This window comes from Xiphophorus couchianus, chromosome 1 (assembly GCF_001444195.1).
Source record: "Xiphophorus couchianus chromosome 1, X_couchianus-1.0, whole genome shotgun sequence".
NCBI lineage: Eukaryota > Metazoa > Chordata > Actinopteri > Cyprinodontiformes > Poeciliidae > Xiphophorus > Xiphophorus couchianus.
In genome coordinates this window covers 15,737,507-15,760,933 of record NC_040228.1, presented here as the reverse complement: position 1 = coordinate 15,760,933, position 23,427 = coordinate 15,737,507, and the positions used below count along the sequence as shown (strand labels likewise).

The window sequence follows — 23,427 nt, the reverse complement described above, 5'->3', positions numbered from 1 at the left end:
TTGGAGGGAAAAAGAGCAGCTGCGTGTGATTTCAGACTTTTAATTGTACTGCTGAGCCCCATCTTTGAGTCTTTATAGACTGATACAGTTACAAGGCGAAATTAATACGACGCCCCATTGTTTCTGATCACAGGGAACTTCCTAAACAGGCTCTTAAATCCTAACCCAATAACGCAGCCGTTCTATTAAACTCCCTCGACACACGTGTTGCTGAAAAATCTGCGAAAAGAAAGAGTTTCTATATGTTATTATTCTTATTATTTTGATTTGCAACAGTAAAAGAAAGAGCAAAAAAAGAGCAACATGGTCAAGATCTGAGCGTTGGAAACTTGGAGTTTAAAACGTGGCAATGGCTTTAACTTGTTTACTACCTCCAGCAAACAAAAGGTTGTCTCACATGATGCTTCCTGCATCCAAGTACAAAGAAAGCAGACAGCTGTCCAGACACAGCACTTGAATTTGACCACTAAAATCCTCTCTATGTCCAACCATAAAACTCCGAATGACTGCAGTAACGCTAAATCCCCTTTGTTCCATAGAAAACCATTAACGCGGAGAATGAGAGGACTTTGGATTTCAGTAAACTAATATCTTCCATTCTGCATTTCAAAAATAGAGGGAAGTTGGTCATTTTGAAAAAAAAAAATGCTTATGATTTATTTTATTGTTCTCTCTCTCTCTCTCTCTCTCTCTCTCTCTCTCTCTCTCTCTCTCTTTCCCGCTTTACAAATAGGCAAATTCAGATCTCTCGATTTTTAAACCAAAAATCAGAATTTTCGCGCTTTGGAATGCACGTGCAACGCGCTAAGCTATTCAGGCTAGAAAAAGAAGCAGAAGAAAAACAATACTCTGAGATGTCTATGCCTCTGAATGCACAGCTGCCGATTTACTTTGTCGTGGGCCCAAATCATCAAGCGTAACTATGGAAATATTTGTGGAAAAAAACACTGGCCTTGCGGCTTCTCATTCAAGATACATGCTGCTGCTGCTGGTGACCACAGTTTCTGTATTTGCGAAACGATGAATTTTACATAAAAATGTTTTTACCTTGCTGCAATGCATGACATGCAGTAAGTAAAACACGCAAGTACTTACAGTGATGGCAAATAATTTTTAAACTTATAGTATTTGGCACCTGACGATAATAAAATAAATCTTGCTTGTCTAATTTTCTATGAAACAAATAATATGCGTGCGCGGAGCAGCAATAAAATATAAATATATATTTTTTGTTTATTTCTCTAGACGGTAAAAGCACTAAGACAGACAGACCAAAACAACATTGTCAATTCATTTCTCCATCATAATCTTTCCAATGATGCGTATTAATGCGGCATTAATAAGTAATGCCTCAGTATGAATAAGCAATGCAATAATAAAATTCAAGCATTAAAGGCTCTAATCAAGACAAGAGGAGAAGGGTGGGGGGGTGGGGGGATGGAAACCATTTCAATCTGTTTACTAAGTTTTTAAATGTCAGGGCAACAAGCGCTCCTCTTGTTTTCAAGTCGCCGCATGTGTCATAACGTGGTAGAATATGACCACTACTTGGCAATATCCGATTTCCGAGGGTTTAAAAACACCGACTTTTCTCGCCTGGGCGCACTCAGACCATCAGTCAAAGAATAAAGCTTCAGCATGTGTTTATTTCTCTGGAGGACAAACTCAGTGAGCAATAGGACCCGGGAATGTTTGATTATGCTGCACCAAATATGAGTAGGGGATGTGGCAGCCGGTTTACAGGCAAAGTTCTCCTCAGCTGACTTGATCCGCAGCAGCTTCTTCTTCAATACAGAAAGGAAGCGACTCCCTGATTAACAATATCACGGGAGTAGAGTTCAGGAAACTGTCATGATAATTTGTTGACTGCTTTTTGCAATGCTTTCGTCTTAAATATCACAGTTAAAGCAGTAACTTTAACGACTGTGTCTGAGGAATTTAAGCTATGTATCGCTACTAAGCACCATAATTAAAATGGTTAACCTAGGTGTCACCCGGAGAAACTAAAAAAAAAAAAAAAAAAAAAAAGAGAGAGAGAAAAAGAAAAATGACACCTCCTAAATATTATAATGTTTTGGCTTTGTGGTTATAAATCCTTCCACAAATGATGCAGCTCTCACACATGCACACCAACGCACTCACAAAGAGCAACGCTCACCAAGACGCAAAGCCCGCTGAAGTCATGGCTAAATGTGGGAAGCCTCGTGTAATCATATCACCGTCCCCTCATGGCCCAAGGTTTAATTGGATGTAAGTCGGGCAGTTAAATTCAGCCGCGAGTGCTGCAAATTGTTTCAAGCAACACTAAAGAAGCCCCTCTCTCTTTTTTTTTTTTTTTTTAAAAAAAAATCATTTTATTTTAATTTATTATAACATTTTGACAGTGAACGCATCACTCTGCAGAACATGCGGTGGCAACAGTTGCAGACAACACAGAGGCGCATATTTTGCTGTTCCATTTGGAGCGATCTCCAGAGTATATTTCACATTCAACCACACGGACATAAAGCTTTCACAACAATGTGTTAAGTTTTTTATTAGAAGTATTAAATGATTTCACATCACAAGGCATCACCCCGCGCAGGAACTCCCTGTCTCCAGCCCTGTTTTTATTTAGGCGTCCCAGGAAGAAAAAAAAAAAAAAAAAGAAGAAGAAAAAAAAGTATCAGAAAACCTTCTGAATCGCCTGGAAACAGAACAGAACAGATGTGTATCAATGTACTTTTCACGAGATTTATTAGAGAAAATAGCCAACATTTTAAAAATATATATAGTTTTGCTACAGGCGCACAGTTTCACTGTCAATACAATTGTAAGAAAGAAAAAAAACAACAACAAAAAAACAGAACAAATTGGTATTTTTGAACTGATGGGCACTCCGGGCTAAGGCCTGTCACATCCCGATATAGTTAAAAATATATTTGTAGACGCGTCCTTAACTGTAGGCTGCACAACCGTTAAAAGTGTGGTTTGTCCTCTTGAAATTCTAAATAATCTTTAGAAAATATGACAATTGCTTGCATAATAGTGCAATTATGAGTGAATAAGTGCATGGACATTTTAAAAAGTGGAAAATTATACCCACCATTTGACATACTTTGCATTTTATATGACGAGCTCAGACCTTTTCTTCACCAATTTGAAATTAAATCTGGGTTTGAGCTGTCAATCGTCTCTACATAAGTTTTGTTTTAACCCATTTAACTTGACTTGATTAATTTAAAAAAAAAATCTTAATGTCTTAATTAGGTTATTACGAGGAGGAGAAAAAGGACGAATGGCCATGAGACAAACTGAGACGTAAAAAAGCCTTTTTAACCCGGTACAAAGTCTGGTCTGGTTGGCTTCTTTCGTATCAAGGAGTCAAATATATTATTTTCGTGTTCGGCGGCCCCGTAGGACTCGAATGGCTCATAATGTGAGCTCTAAATAGATTCTCCGCGCTTTGAATGCTTCCGATATCACTAAAGATGGCTCCCTACTTGTTCACCGCTATTGCTCACTGTTCAGACTGAGACGCTCAAGCAAAAAGAAGCAGTAAACAACGCGCTGAGAATTTGTATGCCTGTATTATTGTAGTCTAATACTGTGACCAAAGCTGCACTTCATGTGCCTTGAAACAGCGCGAATTCATTTTGAGCAGGTGACGTCAAAACGTGCCTTTATATATATATATATATACTACTTATATATACTTATATATATATATATATATATATATATATATATATATATATATATATATATATAAGTAGCTTCCAGCAGGTACCTCAGGTTCAGCTGGCCGCTTCCAGCATACTTGACCTTCATGGTTGCGTGGAGGCCCAAAAGCATCAGATGGTCCTTATCCAAAAAACAAACCAAAAAAAAAAAAAGAAAAGATAAAACAAACAAACAAAAAACAAGATATTTCTAGAAGCAAAACAAGACAAACTCCCATGCGAAGTCTTGTGAAGAAACTACCTAATCTAAACACACACAAAAAACTAACTTAATTACAAGTTGCACATTGATTGTCACGGTACTAGGGGTCCCAGATAAAAGCTGCAAAAAGTAAATAAATAAGCGCCAAGTTCAGAACGACTGGAGCGCTGATTTGAAATTGTGATACACAAATCGATTATCGCATATCCGCCAAAGACAACTGGGCTAAAAAGGGGTAACGCTGCTTTTGTGGCGCCACCGAAACCCCCACGGCCTCCGTCCGGATTGTTGTCGTACGCCTGTCGCTCCTGAAAAACAAATTAATAAGACGCCACATTTCAGGCAAAACAGACACGCGGGCGCATTGAGGACTCATTTCAAATCATTCTAAAATCAATACATCACAGTTCTGAGTTCTGTGAGACGTAAAAAGATATGGATCTGCAAATTTAAGTATCCTACCTATCCTGTCTTTATCACATTAACACTCTTCTTTGAAACAATCACGGCCATTCCTGCAGTCTTGTTCCACACACACACACACGCGCACGCAGTCACACACCCCCCCACGCACTCACGAGCACCCCCCCCCCCCCCCCCCCCCCCCCCACCACCACCACACACACACACACACACACACAGACGCACTCACGAGCACCCACACACACACACACACGCACGCACCATTCTCCAAACAGAAACCCTTTACCAGGAATAACACTGCTTTCTGTTTCTCTGGCCAGCTTTGTGCCATAAACGGAAGAAGGGGCGGCGGGGGACGTAGACCGCATGCCACACAAGTTCTCTGCGAAGGGCACTGTGAAGCTCACTGACCTTTGGGACGCGGAGACTGGCCGCCATAAAAAGATTTAGCCAGTCTCAAAGTCAAAAGTCCTCAAGAGCAGTGAAAGAGAGATTGTAAAAAAAACCTGCAAACCCTAATATCCGAAGGTCGTGCGCGAAGACAAGAGACAACATGCTTTTAGTTAACAACTACTCCTCACTTCAATTTTTAACTATACATATATAGACATGGGTAGACATATCATTCCGTTAGCGTTTTTGCTTTGTACAGTGCAACAGAGAAAGTCCGTGCTATGCGTGAAATGTTTCTAGCAAAAGCCACAAGAAAAGTAAAAAAAAAAAAAAAAAATCATCAGATCCTCAAGTTCCAAGAGAGGTATGTTCAACAGAAGTCCAGTCAAAGCCCTCCTCGCCAAGTATTTCTGTAACAATAATCCAACCAATTTATACACAATTACTGGCCTGAAAATTAAGTCAGCGTTTAATCACAGCAGGGAAATACAATGACGGTGTGCTCAGCTTGCTTGGATGCCCACGCGTTCCCCCTCACAATCTAAATGCATTCGGCTAAATAAATTATGTTAATTGTTTCTGTTCAAGACCCGAATTCCCCCGTTTACTGAACAGTAATCTGTTGCTGTTTGTTACAAATCACGACAATTGGATAATCTGATTTCTTTCCTTTTCGTTTTATCCACATCAGCAGTTTCATTAAAAAAAAAAAAAAAAATTCTCAAGTTCAAAAGCATGAAGACGCAGCTTTTGGAACCTACATCTGCAGAATTCTCACAGTTTGAATTCAATTTTACATGAATTAGTGAAACCTATTTGTGCCCCAGTTTAATATGAAGGGTTTGTTCCAAACAGTAGACGTGATCCTGAACTTCATCGTGCGTTTTGCATATTTTGCTTTGGCTCCAACTAATTTGAAAAGGTAGAGCACAAACAGAGTCAGGAAATCACATTAAACACATTAAAAACATTCAAATGTTTAACCGCCATTTTTTATTATTACTAATCTAAATTCATCACATTTCGGAATAAATCTGAATCTTCTCCTATGTCTGAACATAGGAGAAGATTCAGACAACTAACATACTCAATTGGTGCGTAAAAACAAAATAAAGTGCATTACGCACGGATTTCTTTTCCATTGCTAAAGAGACTAATTCGAGTTTATTTGCTGGAATATGTCTTTACACACCTCTTAAAAAATGTGTAGACAAGTAAAAGGATTTTTCAGCTCATCTCTAATCCAACGCTTAATTGAGCATCTGGGAGCTATTTTTCTTTTTCTTTAAAAATCCAAAACTAGAGTTTGACATTCATTTTTGCATCACCTTTTGATTCACCCTATTACATTTCATGAAAACATCATAGGGCAAATATAAAACTAACACATGCTTATCAAGTCAATTCTAAACACCGTGTATTTTAGATTATATAGACTATTTGCTGTGATATGAATATTTGGTGAAACTTGACGCGTTGTGCCAGCAAGCATGAATGGAGACATCACTTTTAATTTGTTTTAATGAGGATGTTGCAATACTTTTATGGATTTTCACACTTGCGCAGTCAAGCCAATTGTGCAATACAATGGCGAATGTATTGAATGATATTTTTGCGGTTTGTTTCCAACACCCAAACCGGAAAATGTGGTTCACCATGAGGTAAAGCAAACAGCTATCAAAGGCTTCCGAAAACTGCAAAAACGGCGGTATGAAAACAATAAAACTACTGTAACACACAATCTGCAATGGACCGAGGCCTATATTATAACGCCCATCACAGAGCATTGTCGTATAATGAGAGAACGAAATCTTACACTTGCATTTATAAGGAGAGACGTTGGTAGAATGCGGAGATGAGTGTGGCATTCAGTGGTTTGGTCGCAGAAGCAGCCTGTCACAGTTCACTGCAATGGCAACATCTGATCGGAACACTGACACTGCACAAAGATGTTTTCAGCAAGCACACTTCACTTGACTGAGACTGCCAGCAGCTTAAGACAAACGCGCTGTTTGTTAGATGACAGAAAAACACAGCTCAGCCAGTGTGTGGCTTTACACTTCACTGCCAGCAGGGAGAGTCTTAGCAGTGCTTATAAGATATAACCATCTGCGGTTTAAAAACACAGAGAAAGAATGTTCAACCGGTATCATTTAATAATAATAATAATAATTTTTTAAAAATCCGTTTCGATATAGAATTATCACGCGTTTAAATCGCTCAGGAAAACCGCAGAGATGCACAAGTAGTGCCCGGCCCGAAAGGTCTTATACATATATGGAGCACTGGGGTGTAACCCTATTACTGGTTTACAGAGCTATTGCGTGTTTAGCTGAGAGGTTATAGGCTTGTAGCAAAGCAGTGACACTGATCGGGTCAAACTTGAAGGGTTTTAAAAAGACTTTTTTTTATTTTATTTTTTTTTTTTACTGAAAACAAAAGCACGTTTCCGCAAAGTACGTATTAAAAGTTATTGCAACACAGGGCGTACAATGTAAACCTGGCCGCCATTTTGCATGGTCACTTATATCAAAGATACCTATAACCTATTTTTGTATTTCTGTCGGCCATAGTAAAATTGGGCCAACCTGTGTGGGCTCCTATAGCATGCATTTGAAAGCGTCAGCCACACGCCAACAAAACATTTTTCTCAAATACCTCGAACTGACCGGTTAATCTTCGAAACTGCATTTAATTGTGGTATTATTATTTTTCAAAGTTCTAGTAGGTCAGGTCTTAATAAAACGATCCCAGCAGAGACACAGATTTTTTTTAAATTTTTTTTTTTATTTTTGGCTGAATACGCAGGGAGGTACCGTGCAATAACAGACTGATGTAACAGCAATAAACGTTTTCAATATTCTGTTTATTGAAGACCGTACGCATATACATTCATATCAGTATTACTTTTACAAGACAACGTAGCAATCCTTACAAGCGCAAAGGAAGGAATGCAGTGAGGTGGGCGACATTATGAAAGGTACGATCATGGACAACTATTACACTAAAACAGAGTTCTTTTTGACATGAAGTGAATGGTACAAAATAACAAACATTTTATTTTTTTGTAATTCATTCTGAATGTCGGCCTATACATTCCCACCAACCCCTTACAGTTACAAACTGGCTACATAGAGAGCGCTATAGATATGGAATGCTGTATTGTACAAGACGAACAGTAACATAAAGCACTATTACATAGCGATAGGGGATCCTCAAAAAAGGATGCGAATACTAATAATGATTATATCTTAATTTTACAGAGTTATACACGAGGACAAGGTAATGATGGAGACTATACTGCAAGTACATTAGGTCGGCCTAAGCGGCTCCCCGTCCCTGCAACATAATAATAATAATAATAATAATAATAATAATAATAATAATAATAATAATACATTCTTTGAAGGGGTTTATTTAAAAAAAACTTTTTAATATTAATAGTTTTGATTTGTTCAAAAAAGAAGGGGTACAAAAAGTCACCTACAGAAAAAAGTGGCCCGCAGAACACCACTTGTAGCACTTTCACATCAATAACATGCTGCAAACATTTTATTTTTTAGCTTACTCATAATACATAACAGATAACATACTGCGGTCACACCCAAGTCCAAGGGCGAACCCACCCGCAGGCCTGAAACGTCTTAAAAATGATTTTTGATTCTATCTGTTCACTTTGTATGTACATTCTGTAATTATCACGAGCACCAATACGTTTCAGGAATGCTCCTTTTGGCCTGAAAAGCGTGCATCCGCCATAGCATGTGAGTGACAGCTGGCGGACTGAGATGAACTGCCACGCAGCGATTTCTACTGTTAAAGTCACCCCATTCACGCATCCTTTGTGAGTTTTTCGCTGGCATAAGTCGGAACGTTCTTCTGTCGTAGCAGCTCCAGGACCGTTTTCGAACGGTGAAAATTCACGCAGGACTCAGTGGTTTGTTGTTAAGACAAGTTGAGAGGTAACAAAAGAAGTATAATAATAATACTATTAATAATAATAATTATGCACATAAAATTTTTTTAATGTTTTTTTTTGCTTGCACTCGTTTGTTTTTATCCCCAGTGCGCAGTCTGTCAGGCTCGGCTGTACTGCTGTGAATTCCGTTGCTGTGTTACATTTATGAGTTTGTTATTCTTGCCTCTCCTCTGTCACGCAGAGACCCAGACTTCTAGCACTCCTTGCCCGTGACCGTGAGGACACAGAGAGGAAAACATGGGGATCACTCTCCTCTTGAGCAACAAATTACACGACAGGACGCAGAAAACAGCCGTGATGGATTTGTTTTTTTCCCCTCTTCAGATCTTAACTGAAGATATTATAAAGACATTACAGCGCGGATTCGTTGCAGTCAGACTGTCTGACTTCGCGGATATTTTTAGGCCCTATCTTAAGATTTCTCCCTTGAATTGCCTTTTCTAAGCCTTCAACTCTCAGGCTAAAACAGGATGAATGTTGCCTCAAAAAAATATGCTTTGGTGGTTCAAGAGCGGAGGGTTATGATAATTGCGGAGGGGGGGTACACAGATAAAACACATTTTCACAGCTTTTGTGCCATTACACCACGCCTCAAGGCTCACTGATGTGCATCTTATATGACGCCATTTAATGGCTTGTTTTCAAGGGGGGGCGGGGGGGGGGGGGTGTTAGAGATAATCCAGCAAAAAGGATCTAATGATAGCCTGCAATGTGAATAAAGATGGATATATGAGTGCATGCATTGAAAGAAGACCTAAGGGAGCGTAGTAGGCTTGGCTTTTCTTTTCTTCTTCTTCTTCTTTTTCTTCTTCTTCTTCTTCTTCTTCTTCTTACTGCTTATCGATTCACCTTCCTATATCCCGAATCTCTCTAAAAGTAGGCCAAAGCTTGCTCCCTCAACATGAGTCTCTTTTTCTTCATCCTGCGGTTCTGGAACCAGATCTTCACTTGTTGGTCACTGAGGTTCAGCCGGTCAGAGAGCTCCCTCCGCCGCTGCCGGGTGATGAACTCGTTCAGCATGAATTCCCCTTCGAGCTCCGCCAGCTGGAGCTTGGAGTAGGGTTTGCGCTTCTTTCTGGTCCGAGTGTGCATCGGGTACCACGGGGCACCTGGAGGAGAGGAGACGAGGAGAACGAGGTTGAAGGAGGAGGCGGATGGAGGGGGGTCAAGGAGCAGATTAGTCAACACAGTAAGGCTACAAAATCACGGTCATCTTCAAGGTTATGGCGAAGCTACGGGGGCATCTGTTGTCTTAGAGGGGGACAGGTCACTAACAATCGCTTGAGCCATAAATGGGCGCAATTAGAGCGTAAATTGTGTCATATGCAACGTTATACAGTTGGAGAGTATTTTTTTTTTGTTTTTTTTTTTTGCAAGAGTTGCATTGTGTATATATAATGAGAACCGCTGCAAGCTGCACGATTCTACAAAAGTTGGACCTGTTTTGGCCTGGTTTGATGAGTGCTTCAGTTTCTCTGAGCACTTTCATCAGATTTCATCTATTTTATCTCTTCTCTCATGGCCCTGCACAGAGGATGCCATAGTTAGCTAAAGCGCAGCTTTGCATCCCCAAGTTTTTATAGTTGCAGTTGAAACAACGCTAAAGCAACAATTAAGCCGTACCTGCAGCATTTACCTTAACTTTTCTGTGCTAGTTTCCAGAGGATTTTAAACAGCTCAAGTCCACGGCGACAGATATTAATTCTGTTTACGAGTCACGAAAGAGGAAAAACTCTCTCCCTCTGTCTTTTCGACGCAGTCAACCAAAGTGAGTCTTCTTCAAGTCAGTTCACTAATTTGTGCTTGAACAGTGAAGGAAGGCAGCAAAATCAGCTCACCTAGAAATATGATGATCTCAGCTTAATGTTTTGGCCCAAAAACTATGGAGACACCTATAGTTCAGAAGGGGTTTTCTGGGATTGCTCGCAACCACATGGTGCATGGGGTATTTTAGGGCAACCCCTAGTGGCGTGTGCGCACCACGCATGTTTCCTGCAGCCTGAAAAGGCTGCAAGATGTGCATCAAAATAACAATCTCTCCCTAAGGCGAATATAGCTGCAGTCATATTATTTAAAAAAAAAATTTAACAACACGTTTATTGCACCGCAATTAATCTAAAATGTCCAGATAACAACAAAAAAAAAAGCACCCACCTCCGCCTGCGGCTATGTTGCCTGAATGGCTTCCCGGTGACACCAGGGTCTGTGTGTCGCTGGATGGAGGCTTTCCGCCCTCATTCAGCAGAGAGGAGCTGGAGTCGGATTCCATCGACTGACAGGACGGCGGATCCTGAGTGAGCTGCTCCGTCCCATACTCATATTTGGAGAAGGCAACGCCGCCCGCAATCCCAGCGTGCATCCCGTGGTCAGATGTTAGGGAAGATGCGTCCCTTGCCCTGTCCTCCCGTTTGAGGCTGCCGCCGCCGCCACCGCCGCCCCCTGAGCAGGTCTCTCTGTTCCCGTTGTTGTAGTAACACTTGCCCTCCTCTGGTCTGGTGATCTCACACGACCGATTGAAGGAAGGGTTAATAGACACGGGGCTGCTAAAGTAGGATTGAGAGTATCCATTGCACGGCTCCGAAGGGTTCCACGGGAGGGAGCAAACATTGTCCCTTCTCGGGTAGGAGAGAGACGGTAGCCCCGCCAGCTGTCCCCCGGAGGCTCTAAAATTCGGAAAGTAAAACGTGTCTCCCGTGTGGATGTTTACCAGAGGTCCCACAAACCCTGGATTAAGGAGATTATGCTCGCCCATTTCCGCGGGCCCGACCAACAGCTTCTAGTTTATTGCAATCTGACATTTAACATAGTTAAACCTGGAGCCGCGCCTGATTGGTTATCCCGGCACCACGTGGCCAGGCTAAGATGTGCTCCACATGGTACCACCCACTTGGTCCATCGCAGACAAAACAAAACATTAACTTCTGTATTACAACGGTTTATAAGCTTTTTTAAAAATACTATAAACCTTTTATTTAAAATGTAGAGCCTTGTTTTTCTCCCCCTCTCTCTATGAGTCCAGAAGGGAGTCTCTTTTCCATTTGCACAAGTGGAACTGTCCACGGCCTCGTTTAATATCTTTATATGCTGGCAAAAGTTTTTTTTTTTTTCTTATGAAAACTATTTTTTCCTCCGAGAGAGGGTGCGTATACGACTTCTTGTTTTGTAACAAATTATGGTTGAATTTCGTGTCACATAAAATCGTGATGCCCCAATTTACAAGCTTGTTTTAAGAAAAAGACTGATCCTCATTGCTCATATTTACAGTAACAGGGTCAGCGAGTTGAAGCCACCGGGTCTGTAAAAAAAAACAGAAAGAAGAAGAACAGGAAGAAGAGAAAGAAGAAGACGAAGAAGACGATATTCTACAAGGTTACTTTAAGAGCGTATATTTCACATCATATTCTCTAGCACACCTCACATGAGCAACTTTAACAGATACCTCCAATAAACGTTGCTGGCCAAACTCTGGTGGGATAGTTACACCTCTCGCAATTCTTTTATATGAATTTTACAAGATATCAGAGGGCACTTAACTGATTCAATCAGCGGAGAGGCCCTCTGCTTTATATCGCGCTAATTAGTTGATTTAGAAGCGGGTGTGAGGACACCGAGCAAATATGGAGGCAGACAAGAAACTCGCCTTGCAATTTCAATGCACATTGTGAACAAATGCAAAAGAAATGGTGTTTGATAAAGCAGAGTTTATACAAATCCTGTAAAGTACTGTTTCAGAGGTTTACAACGCGTTTGGTCATCAGTCTGTCACGCAACTCGCGCCAAAGCGGTGAAGTCTAACTTCTGAAGTCTCTCCTTGTCACATAAGCACCCTCACAACACCCCTTTATTTCTGAAAAGATCTTATTAAACAAATCCATGACGATTTTTATTTATTTTATTTTTTTTAACCGAACTTGTTCCAATGCTCAGTCAAGATGTTGATATCAACAGATGTCATGTATGGCTCTGCGATGCTGGAAAAAAAAAAAAAAAAGTAAAATAGCGTCATGGGAAATTCTTCTGATTTGGAGAAAATGAAGGGAAAGAGTATGAACAAATCATTTAATATCGTAATGTCTTTAAATTTCTTAAAGGCTGCCAATGACGCGCGTGCTGCGTTAATTCAAGTTCAAGACGCAGAGTCACGGCGCGTTGAACTTGATGTTGAACTCTAATACTCTATCTTAAAGGTATTGCAAATTACTCTCACATAGACAAACCAATTAAAAGCTAGCAATTTTTTTTTATTTTGCAGCATATATTGGGGGTAGACAGTCGCAATTCTCGTTAATAATGTGTGAGAGAACGTTCAAAATGTCTTTAGGTTGCAGAAAACACAACTCTTGTAAAGAAATATCTAAATTCATAGGTAACAGAAACATGACATAGTTAATAATGAACAAAAAAAAACTCATTCAAGCACCTGATTATGCATTTAAGGATAATGAAAAATGCGCATGGCAGCCAGAGAGTTGCACATGCGTGCTAGATAGCCCTGGTCCCACGCTACAAAATTTGCCAATGAGGTGTTATGTGAGAACACCAACATTCATTTAAACACTTGTTTGGGAACGACTTGCAAGTCAGCCGATATGTGATAGCCGTATCTGTCACTTTGGACCACGCATCCTCTCCCAACCCAAAGGCACCGAGCCGCGCTCAGGCCTTAAATAGCAAGACAAATATCAGATGTTTTTTAACAGGACAGGGTGCTGGGTCTCAGCGTTCGCCGCAGCTCCTATCACTGCACATTCTTTCATCTAGTTAGTGAGTCTCGCAATGCGTGCAGCGCATTAGTCCAGCATAATATGGGAGCGCAGCTACGGCACTCCGCGAGTTCTCGTGTTATCGGAACGGCTAGCGAGAAACAACAGTGCGGTGCGGTGATGGCAACAAAAAGCGCCCCGTGCAATACGAGTAAGGTGCAGGCTGGTAGCAGCCGCTTTACCTCGGGGGAGAAGAGGCAATGTGTTGCACCTCCCAGCCTCGTCTCTCCACGCCTCCGGTCCACAGATCCAAACAAATGCCTTCTCCAAATGCACAGGCAGTCTCCAAGCTCTGCTACAGTCCCCGATATGTAATAAAACAATACAAAATAATCTTCTTGGTAAAATATAATGACAAACGGAGCACTGTCAAGGTCACTGTCTAGTACACTGTCTGCTCCTTATTGAAATTGGCCAACTGGAATCCCCCGTCCTGCCTAGACAGGGCAATAGCCTAAACAAAGGCCTTTTCTTCCTTCTTTTCTCTCTTTGATTTTCTGCAGGCAGGTTTCCACAGTTATTGCCTTATGGAAGCTTTGTAGAGAGCCTTCCTTGAGAAACTAAGTCACTGGGGAAAGATAAAGTATGCAGAGAAATGTCAATATTCTGAGCTGAAAAGTTTGGATAATTTTTAATTTAATGACTTACAACTACCAACAGCAAACCACAGTATTACTTTACACCAACTGCATTTATCCAGGGATACTGAGCACCAGAAGAAAAGAAAAAAAAAATAATACTAAACAAAATTACTACAATACTCCATGTAAGTAATTAAATAATGGCAGCATAAAAAGACAAATTTTAAACAGTCAAATTAAAACAAACTCTTAATAATTCAGTTAATGTTATGCAGAATCAAGGAAACCATCACCAACAGCAGGCCGTTTTTCATTGCTTTGAAGAAAATAAAAAAAAGTTGAACTTGACAGTGTGAAGAAAAAAAAAATCTTGGTATAAAAACATTGCGACTTAATTATATATATATAATTTATTATATACATATATGTCTTTTTTTAATCTGCTACTATAAAATTTCAAATTCACAGGTAGAGAAATTAAAGCGCTGTTTGCTTGTTTGACTCCATGTGTTTGTGTGTATGCGCGCGTGTGCGTGCGTATGTGTGGGGTGGGTGTGCGTGTGCGTGTGTGTGTGTGTGTTTAATGTTTCCTCGGTAATAATATTTGTGAACACTTTTAGATGTAAGATTCCTCATTATCACAGTAAAAAAATATTTAATTAAGTTGAAAATTGCATAACGTTTCTAAACTTTTTATGTTATTTTATCTGTAGTGATACATGTGCATCTCACGGAGACACAGGGTTTGATTTTTAAGACAACTTAACATTGTAAAAAGAAATAGTAATATTGTTATGAGATACACGAATGGATCGGAAAACTTCAATGGAGCTGCTTTTATTTTAATAAACAATTGTCCAATTATTACGTAGTTACAGATGAAAGCAAGATAATAAAATAGCTACAGAATAAAGTTATGATACACTCAAATATAAATATATGTAAATACAGGGGAAGTAACAGTTGTGTGTATACTTATTTTAAAATGTTTTGTCCATTTTATTTTTCCACTTTCCTATTTTTGTAAACCCTCATAAATATTTATATATTATGTTTCACTCACTATTTTGTGTTATATTGTTATTTCTTCTTCTTCTTTTACCTGCCGGGCACTTTGTTCAACTTGTGCTGCTTTTGAAAAAACATAGTTAAAATAAAAAAAATTATAAAAAAAAAAAAAAGCTTATAAACTGCAAAACTGCTGTGAGTATTTCTACTGCGGATGTTTTATCTAAACAGGAATCACACTGTAAAACTGTTAGGGCATCAATGGAAACTACTGTTTCTGATATACTTTAACCAGAAGTTCTACTTCGAGTATTTAAAATATTTTTTCATTAAAACGTCCAACAAAAAGAACTAAATAAATCAAACTGAATAAAATATAGACACAGTGCATTCACATATGCCGTCTAACGCAAGGAAGCAAACTGCGACAGTGCATTTAAATCAAAACTGTGGCAAAATTAGCTGAGTAAGCAGAGTGCTGCATGAATAAGAAACACTTAAGGCACTTCCTGTTACTTTCCTCTGGTCACCACCAGAGGTTATCAGCCCCCTTTCTCATGTCTGTGTCTGGTAGCGGCCTGCAGCAATGACGAAACATCACGCAGACATAAACAAGGCAACTTCTTGTCCTCCGGTGTTTTCAACAGAGAGTCCGTGTCTGATTAGTTCAAATGTAAAAGCAACTTTTGGAATTTGGATTAAAATAAAAATGGAGACCGCTTTTGTGACTAAATGTTGGGACATTTCTGTTGTCTGAACAATTTAAACGGCGTTGACTTTTAAATAGGAACGCATAAGGCTGCAGCGGGTAAAACATTAACATGATTCTCATGAAGCAATTCACGTCTAAGATTTCCTCTGCAATTGTACGCTTGGGATTTTCGTACATACATATGTTCAGTGTAATATTGTATTACGTTTATATATAAATATTTATTTCCTTTTTGTTAGCAAAAATAGAAATAAGTTACCATATGCTTCCGAACTGACTGAATAAAGCATTAAAATAGTATTTTAGGTTTATTTAACATCATATGTTTGGGGTGTTTGGACTTGCTAAACCACGCGTTTACTGTTTCACTATAACATTAAATTAAAATTCAGAAGAAGAAAAAAAAAACTCCTGTCATATTGTTTCATAATATCAAAAGCTAAAACAATTTTTTAAATATGTATTTTTAAAACTTTAGTCTCCTGGTTTTATTATATTCAATCCGTGCAAGAATTAATTTCCAACAAACAAGTTGTGCGTGCCAATTTAAAGCTTTATCACGTCCAAAAGTCATAAAACAAAGTCCACGTAAGCCTATCGACAAGATACGTGAAAAGCCGCCCTACCTTTAATGGCTATATTGTGGGCGATGTCTTGTTATTATTTCCTCTTGCTGTGCTGATTGCGTGGCCCGTTGCTTCGGATTGCTGCAGATTGCTGCTGTTGGTGAGAGCCGTCAAAAGTCCTACCTGTCCGCCGTGGTCAATAACACACACACACACACACACACACACATAGAGAGAGAGAGACACACACACACAGTCCTCGTGGTAACTGCATGAAACTATTGCTGACTCTCAGAGGCACAGGAATACGATGCATATAACTATACTTTTTGCGCACTTCCCCAAAAACTGAAAAGAGCCCAAATGTCGGCGTAAAGCTCCGAAAGATGGTCAGAAAAACCCAGGTCAAAGGATATCGCTACACTTCCCCTTTTTATGAATTTATGGCATGCCATTAAGCCCCGGCTGTCTAGACGGGGGAAATAACACCTTGTTTGCCCACAAACAAACCACCGAGCTCCGCCGTCCAGCCCCCTTATTTATTATTCACAATCTTCTGTGATGTCAAGGTCAAAGTGACCACATAGTCATGGTCAAGGGTAAAATAAGAAGAGCCAGAAGTTTCCACTGGCTGAAAATTCAGGAATCCAAACCAAAAAAAAAGAAGAAAGAAAAAAAAAGCTTCAAAAGGATCTGCAGAAGCTGGAAAAACTGACACAACGCTGCAAAAGAGTGGAATAAAGCCACATCTCACCTAGTAATTAGAAACTGAGCAGAGCTTTTAGTTATCCCGATTGCAGGAAAGTTACACTAAAAAGTACAAGGGTTTTGTGATTGAAACTTAGAATTGAGTCGTAGTGCCAAAGCCGTTTTAAGCCTAATCTGGTCCTTTTGGCAACCGTCAACTCAGCTCAGTGTTCATTCCAATCAGAAACCTAAATTATAGACTTGACGTGAACATGTCCAAAGAAGACCTAAAATAAAGTAACTCCAGCTTGTGTCTGATTCCCAGATTCATCCCAGCTGCCTGGGATGTTCATTTGAACGCATTTTCCTTCAATCGTTTTAGTAAATATGTCTCGTATAGGTAGCCTTACTAAACTATGGGGACAGGCAGTTGTAAATGTAAATAAATAAATAAATAAATAAATAAATAAATAAATAAATAAATCTTTCCTACAGCAAAATAAAAAAGTTCTGTGCCTGTAAATATATATGTACAAAACAAGCAAGAGATAGATTTTGTTTGTATTATATTATCAATTGATAAACCAATTTGCATAAATATAACCCATTTAAAAATGTTCGCACGTATCACTTTACTTTTTGCACCCTTCCTCTTGCAGGGGGCAAACTGTGTATGCCACACACACTTTGGACAAAAAAAACAACAAAAAACGTGACAGTGTGTCGACGTATTACGGTATTGAAATTGCGAAAATATGTGAATTCTTTACGTTTTAGACGAAAGCGAATTTATTTTAAACAACGAGAAACAGTGACTGTGTTAATCGGCCTGGATCACTGAAGAACTTGCGCCAAACTTACCTGTTTTAGAAGCATTGGCCGCAATCCACATTGGACGGCGAAATACATACGGAAAGAAATGCAAATTTATCTAAATACCGATGTCACACATTAATTCAGCAATGCAAACAGTACACACACTCAGAGGATGATTGCTTATCAGGGGAAACGCGTAGAATTCGCTAATCAAATTGTGCTATTTGAGTAAAATGCTGTCTTTTGTCAGAATACGCTTTTACTTTTGGAATGTGGAAAAAGCTGAACATCGTTACCTCCCTAAAAGAAAGGCCTAAGTCCTTTTTTTTTAAAAGTAATTTTGCAAAAGAAATGACCACCTCTTTCTTTAAAAAAGGGAAAAAATGGCAGACGATTGTTTTAGGAAGGTGGAAATATGCTTTTGTGTGGTGAAGATTAGAACATAACTCGCTTTATTGTTTCCCTTAATTTTATCGCACGCTACAACCTAAAATTTGTCTTAATCGATTTTTCTCAGAACTAGGTTTGGTGCAGTTACATTGAACCAAATCTAACTTGACACGCTGATAAAATCTCAGAACTGACGCATAAGGTCGTGCAAATATTGAATATTTTTGAATGACGTGGTTAGGTCCTCATAAATTAGGATTGCCCTTTGTGTAACAATGTCTATACTTAGATGTCCAATAACTATTCGGTGGTACTGGTGTTGTAATGTAGAAATAAAAAATTAAAAGAAAACTACAGCAGTTCGGCAGCCCATTAACATATGTGCATCTCGAAACGAATTGAAATTTTCCGGTTGAGACGCGTAATTGACTTGAGTATGAGCGAGCATTTTCATAATCATCATTTATTTATGAAACACGGTTACCAGAACGCAATTCAACACCACATTACAGTTCACATACTGCACCAAAGTAGAAACGATACAGGCTTCGTATACACGACGTGTGATCATAGCGCCACCGTTACACTGAACAAGGTCATAACAAAATAAAACGATTGTGCATTTATATGTAATACTCACTTTAATGGTTTACAATCATTCCAGTTGCATGACAGAGTCCTTCACTGATAAAGGAAAACATACAGGTTTATGATACTCCGGTACTAGATAATATGAATTAAATAATGGCGGCATTGCACTATACAGATTAACAACATAGCAGCCTATGTTTCAGCCCAGGCTTTACAGAACACATCCCACATGTGGGAACATTGCTTTTGAAATTCGGATGATTTTTTTTTTTTCTTCCTTTTTTTTTTTTTTTTAATTATTCTTTCTGCTGAAAGTCTTCAATGTCAGTTGTAGAAACTGATTAAAGTGGAAAGTTCGACTTATGCTGTCCATATGGCGATCATCCTCTCTAAAATCACAACAGTTTCCTTTGATTTTGATCTCCCCCGTTGCAAGCACTTTGAGACGTCGTCAGTCCTTTTAAAGATGCAGGCTTGAAGTAGAAGAAGAAGAAGAGGAAGAAGAAGAAGAAAAAAACACGCAATACTTGTCTTTGAAATACAGATAGCGTTTTAAATATTATATATTTATATATGTACATTCCTATAAAACAAAATCGAAGTGAACTTTCAACATTTTCACAGTTTTTAGAGGATTATCTCTAAACTGAGAACTGGAGGGGAGGCTGTAGACGTGGTCGGCGGTTTTGGCTGATGTTGGAACTTAAATTAGAAATTTAAAACACACTCGACCAAAACAACAACAGAAAAATATATGATGTTCTTCGGTCAAGATCTTTCGATGCGAGAGGTAAACAGATGCCGTGTTGTTTTCGGAAGATTCGAGGTGCAGCCCCTGTCTGTATCAAGTGGTGTGGATGTGATTGTTCTTGGATTTGCTGACGAATTTTTTCTCCTTGACCCGCCGGTTCTGGAACCAGATGGTGACCTGGCGCTCCGAGAGGTTGGTGGCGGCCGAGATGCGCCTTCTCTTGTCTTTGGTGATGAACTTGCTGGCCGCGTACTCCTTCTCCAGCTCCTTGAGCTGGATCTTGGTGTAAGGGACGCGCTTTTTGCGCCCGCGACGGTAACTGCTGACCTCGGGCTGCAGGGGCACGACGTCTGCAAAGGAAAGAGGGGGACATTTTAGATTTTGTCCAAAAGATATAATGCACACTACCAGGAGAACTCCAGTTGGCGACAAGAATGAAATCTAGAAAACGGCATGCGAGGGCGTGTGCGTATGTGCGCCGCGTGCGTGCGTCCTGCGTAGGTTGGAGGTGGGGGTTGTTCTCAGGTGTGGTGCACCTGACATTTCAGAACATCTGACACAAAATCGATTCTAAAAACACAAACAAAAAAAATTCACAGCACTCTTTGTTTCAGTAAATAACACAAAGCATCAACCTGCAGAAGCTGTTAGATATATTTTTTAGCGGTGAGTGATCATTAATGCTTCTTTAAGCTGCAGCGTACCTGCTGACTAGATCTACAAACCACAGTCACAGTTATTATTAATGGCATCTTGGATAAGTCTGTCTTTAGGAAAAGGGGTAGAAGGAACATTGTATCTGTTGCAGAGAGGAGTGCCCAAGGAAGTGCCTGATTAGAACACTAAAAATTGCCAACAAATCTTAGTTCTGAATGGAGCTCTTAAAAAAAGAAGTATTTTAAACTTTACATGCACAAAGTTACACATATAAGAAAACTTCAGATATATAAACCTGAACTGTGTTTAAATACCCTAAAGTAATACTTGGAAATTTTTTTTTTTTTTTCCTTCTTCTTCTTTTTTCAGCAATTGACTAATTTGTTAGTGTTACATAAATTGATAGTTTCCATTTATTTTTAAAAAGCTTATAAGCTGCTAAAAGAGTTACAAAAAAAGCACGGTTCGAGCAAACTGTGACACAAAGTTTTATAATTCCTTTCATTTTAAAATCAAGTGAGAGGTTGATAAATCTTTATTGTGAACAACTTAATATTTTGTGTTTTAACATTCTTCTAAATTAAATTTTAAATGATGACTAAAGTGAAAAAAAATTCTGGAGTGGTGTTCAGTGTTTCTTTATAGTTGATTTTTTTTTTCCTTCTATTTTCTTGCAGTTGTGTTCATGTGGGAGGACGTCACTGTGTGTTTGAGCACGTGCGCGCGCTTACTTGACAGCGTGCCCGTGCTTGCGTGGCTAGCTCCAATATATTTGCAACATAAAAAATGAGGGTAGGGGGCTGCAGGGAGTAGATGTGCTGGCGGCTGGTGGGGGGAGTTGAGGGGTATCAATGTGCAATTAAAATAGCTGCAGATTTCACAAAGATCATAAACGCCAAATGAGATGTGTGTTACAGCGAGTGACCATTTCACTGCATGATCACAACATGCGAGCCTTAATAAAATAAAATAAAAAAATAATAACGTAAAAATGATTCCTGATTGTGATGCGTTTATCTGTCTAGATGGCAATGCAGATGTTCTCTACAAGAGTCCAGATTGGCCTGTATGCAAAAGACTCAGAGATTTACGGCCACAGTCCAAATCCAGCAGGCTGTGTCTCAGTCACTGTGTTCTCCTACATGGGGCAAAGGTATGCAGTGATGTACCTTTATATTCTACGTGACAGCAAACCTAGCCCCTTTCGTCATGTGACTGTGCCAGGCAACAATGCTCAGAATATTGTCAGAGGGTCAGGCAGCTGAAAAGGTTTATTTATTCTCATATCGTTATGCATGTGCCACTGATTTTCGTTTGTTTTTATTTTAAGCTGAATATTTGGTATTTAATTTAATAATAATAATAATAATAAAAAAATGAAAAAAAAACAGACAGCTACTAGAGTCTTTTAAAAAGTTTTATAATTTTGCACACAATTAAACAGTGAAAATATGTAAACGTTCTTTATGGTTTAAAATGCAATTTATAATTTAGCATAGAAGAGACATTCTAGCAAAAAATAAAATAGGCATGTGAACTTAAGGCTCAGATGTTAGAAGAGGACACTTGTCTGCTTGGGTTTAAATAATGCTCTGAACATGATGACACGTGTTAAATGTTGTACTAGCGTAGTTGTGGGAAAAAAAATTTCAATTCAGTTTATTTACACAGCGCCCAATTCACAACAGATGTCTCCTCAAGGCACTTTATAAAAAATCATTTAAATTCAATCACATATACTTTACAATTGATCCTTGTTATCAAACAGTACAGTAAGTTCAGTTAATCAAAGTAGTTTAAAAAGTTTCTATTTCCGGAAATATAATGACTGTTTTATATCCATACCTGGGAAAGGTGATTTCCAGAGATGGGTTGACTGCGTTTGCTCTTTAGAGCAGTACACCTGTCCATCCCAGCCATTGGAGAGAGCCCAGTGCTGGTAGCCCTCCATGGGGATTAGGGCGTCGTGTCGCGGCTCAGGGTGGGCGCTGATTCCAGGCACCACCGACACGTCCAGATATCCTGGGACGGCCTGGTACGAGCTGGCGAAACTCGGGTAGAAAGCAAACTCTTTCGGCCTAGTAGACAGTTCTTCCGTGGGGAGAGCCGTACTGGGTTCGGCGTATTTCTCCGCGGGGTGGTACGAGCAGGGCTTCTGCTGCAAGTTCACGTTGTGCGAGTGGGATAATCTACAGCCGTAATATGGGTTTCCGAAGGGGTAGCCGTAGCTGAGAGACGCGCTCGAAGACGTTTGGGGAGCGGGGCACTGCCGACCGCTTTCCGGAGAGGAAATGTCCGAGTAGACGGAGCCCTGGTGGGTCGCTATGGAGCCAGAATGCCGTCCCAGCGCAGGGTGCGACATCAGGTCCCTGCAGTGGGTCGCAGGGCAATTACCGCTCAGTCCCTCCATTGTTTGGCTTTTATTCTGGCTGCTTTCATTCGGGCTTTTTTCATAAACGTACATCAAGGTGTCCGCCCAGCGTGGATGCAGAACCAGCGAAGTCGTCATATCACGGGCTGCCGATGCTTTTTAAAAGTCGACTACTCCAAGACGGACACCTCATTTCCAACTACATTTTACCCCGAGCGCATGCGCACACCGGGCCCAACAGTGTGTCCACTTCATTAAGAGTCTGGCACGTGATACGCTAACAAGTCCTGCGAGATTGAGTTTGAGAACAGGGGCAGAGCAGCTCCTTTAAAGACCCACTGCCTCGCATGTCGCCGTTTTTCCCCCACAGAAAGCCGAGTCACACCATTGGTTTAAGTCCGCTAGACCCACACCCTTAAAGGGAAGTTCTGGAAACGCTCAAGAGCTGGGCCACAGGAAAACAATCAGACGTTTAGCCGACTCTGTGAATTGACTGAGAATGTGTGCCATCGTGTTGGTACATGAACCAGTTTACACGTGTAAAAGAGGATGCAAGTTTATTTCCATAAAGAAAATAATGAATGTGATTTTTTTTGTTGATTTTTTTTACGTGGTCTGGAGTAGCAGCGCAATGCGCAATAGTTAATGTGGTTCGGTGCTTTACGCAAAGCATTGGGTTCGTGTGGTTACTTGCTAGCATTTTAATTCATTCATTTGGTTAATACTAAGGTGAATAAATGTTTAATAAATTGGGAAATATCAATGCAAAACACAAGCCCCTTCCTTGCAGGAGTCTTATGATCCTGTTTCACATT

At 39.8% G+C, this 23,427-nt stretch overlaps 2 protein-coding genes across 2 annotated transcripts; both read right to left on the bottom strand.

Annotated features, from left to right (window-relative positions):
- Window positions 1-7,587: 7,587 nt before the first annotated feature.
- On the bottom strand, window positions 7,588-11,651 carry hoxc12a (homeobox C12a). Its single transcript, XM_028036395.1, has 2 exons — window positions 10,874-11,651; window positions 7,588-9,828 (listed from the first exon to the last, which is right to left on the bottom strand). The coding sequence occupies exons 1-2, from the start codon at window positions 11,469-11,471 to the stop codon at window positions 9,590-9,592; spliced, it is 837 nt and encodes a 278-aa protein (XP_027892196.1). The 5' UTR covers window positions 11,472-11,651; the 3' UTR covers window positions 7,588-9,589.
- A 7,038-nt stretch (window positions 11,652-18,689) lies between these two features.
- On the bottom strand, window positions 18,690-23,159 carry hoxc13a (homeobox C13a). Its single transcript, XM_028036281.1, has 2 exons — window positions 22,087-23,159; window positions 18,690-19,934 (listed from the first exon to the last, which is right to left on the bottom strand). The coding sequence occupies exons 1-2, from the start codon at window positions 22,748-22,750 to the stop codon at window positions 19,678-19,680; spliced, it is 921 nt and encodes a 306-aa protein (XP_027892082.1). The 5' UTR covers window positions 22,751-23,159; the 3' UTR covers window positions 18,690-19,677.
- Between the last annotated feature and the right edge of the window lie 268 nt (window positions 23,160-23,427).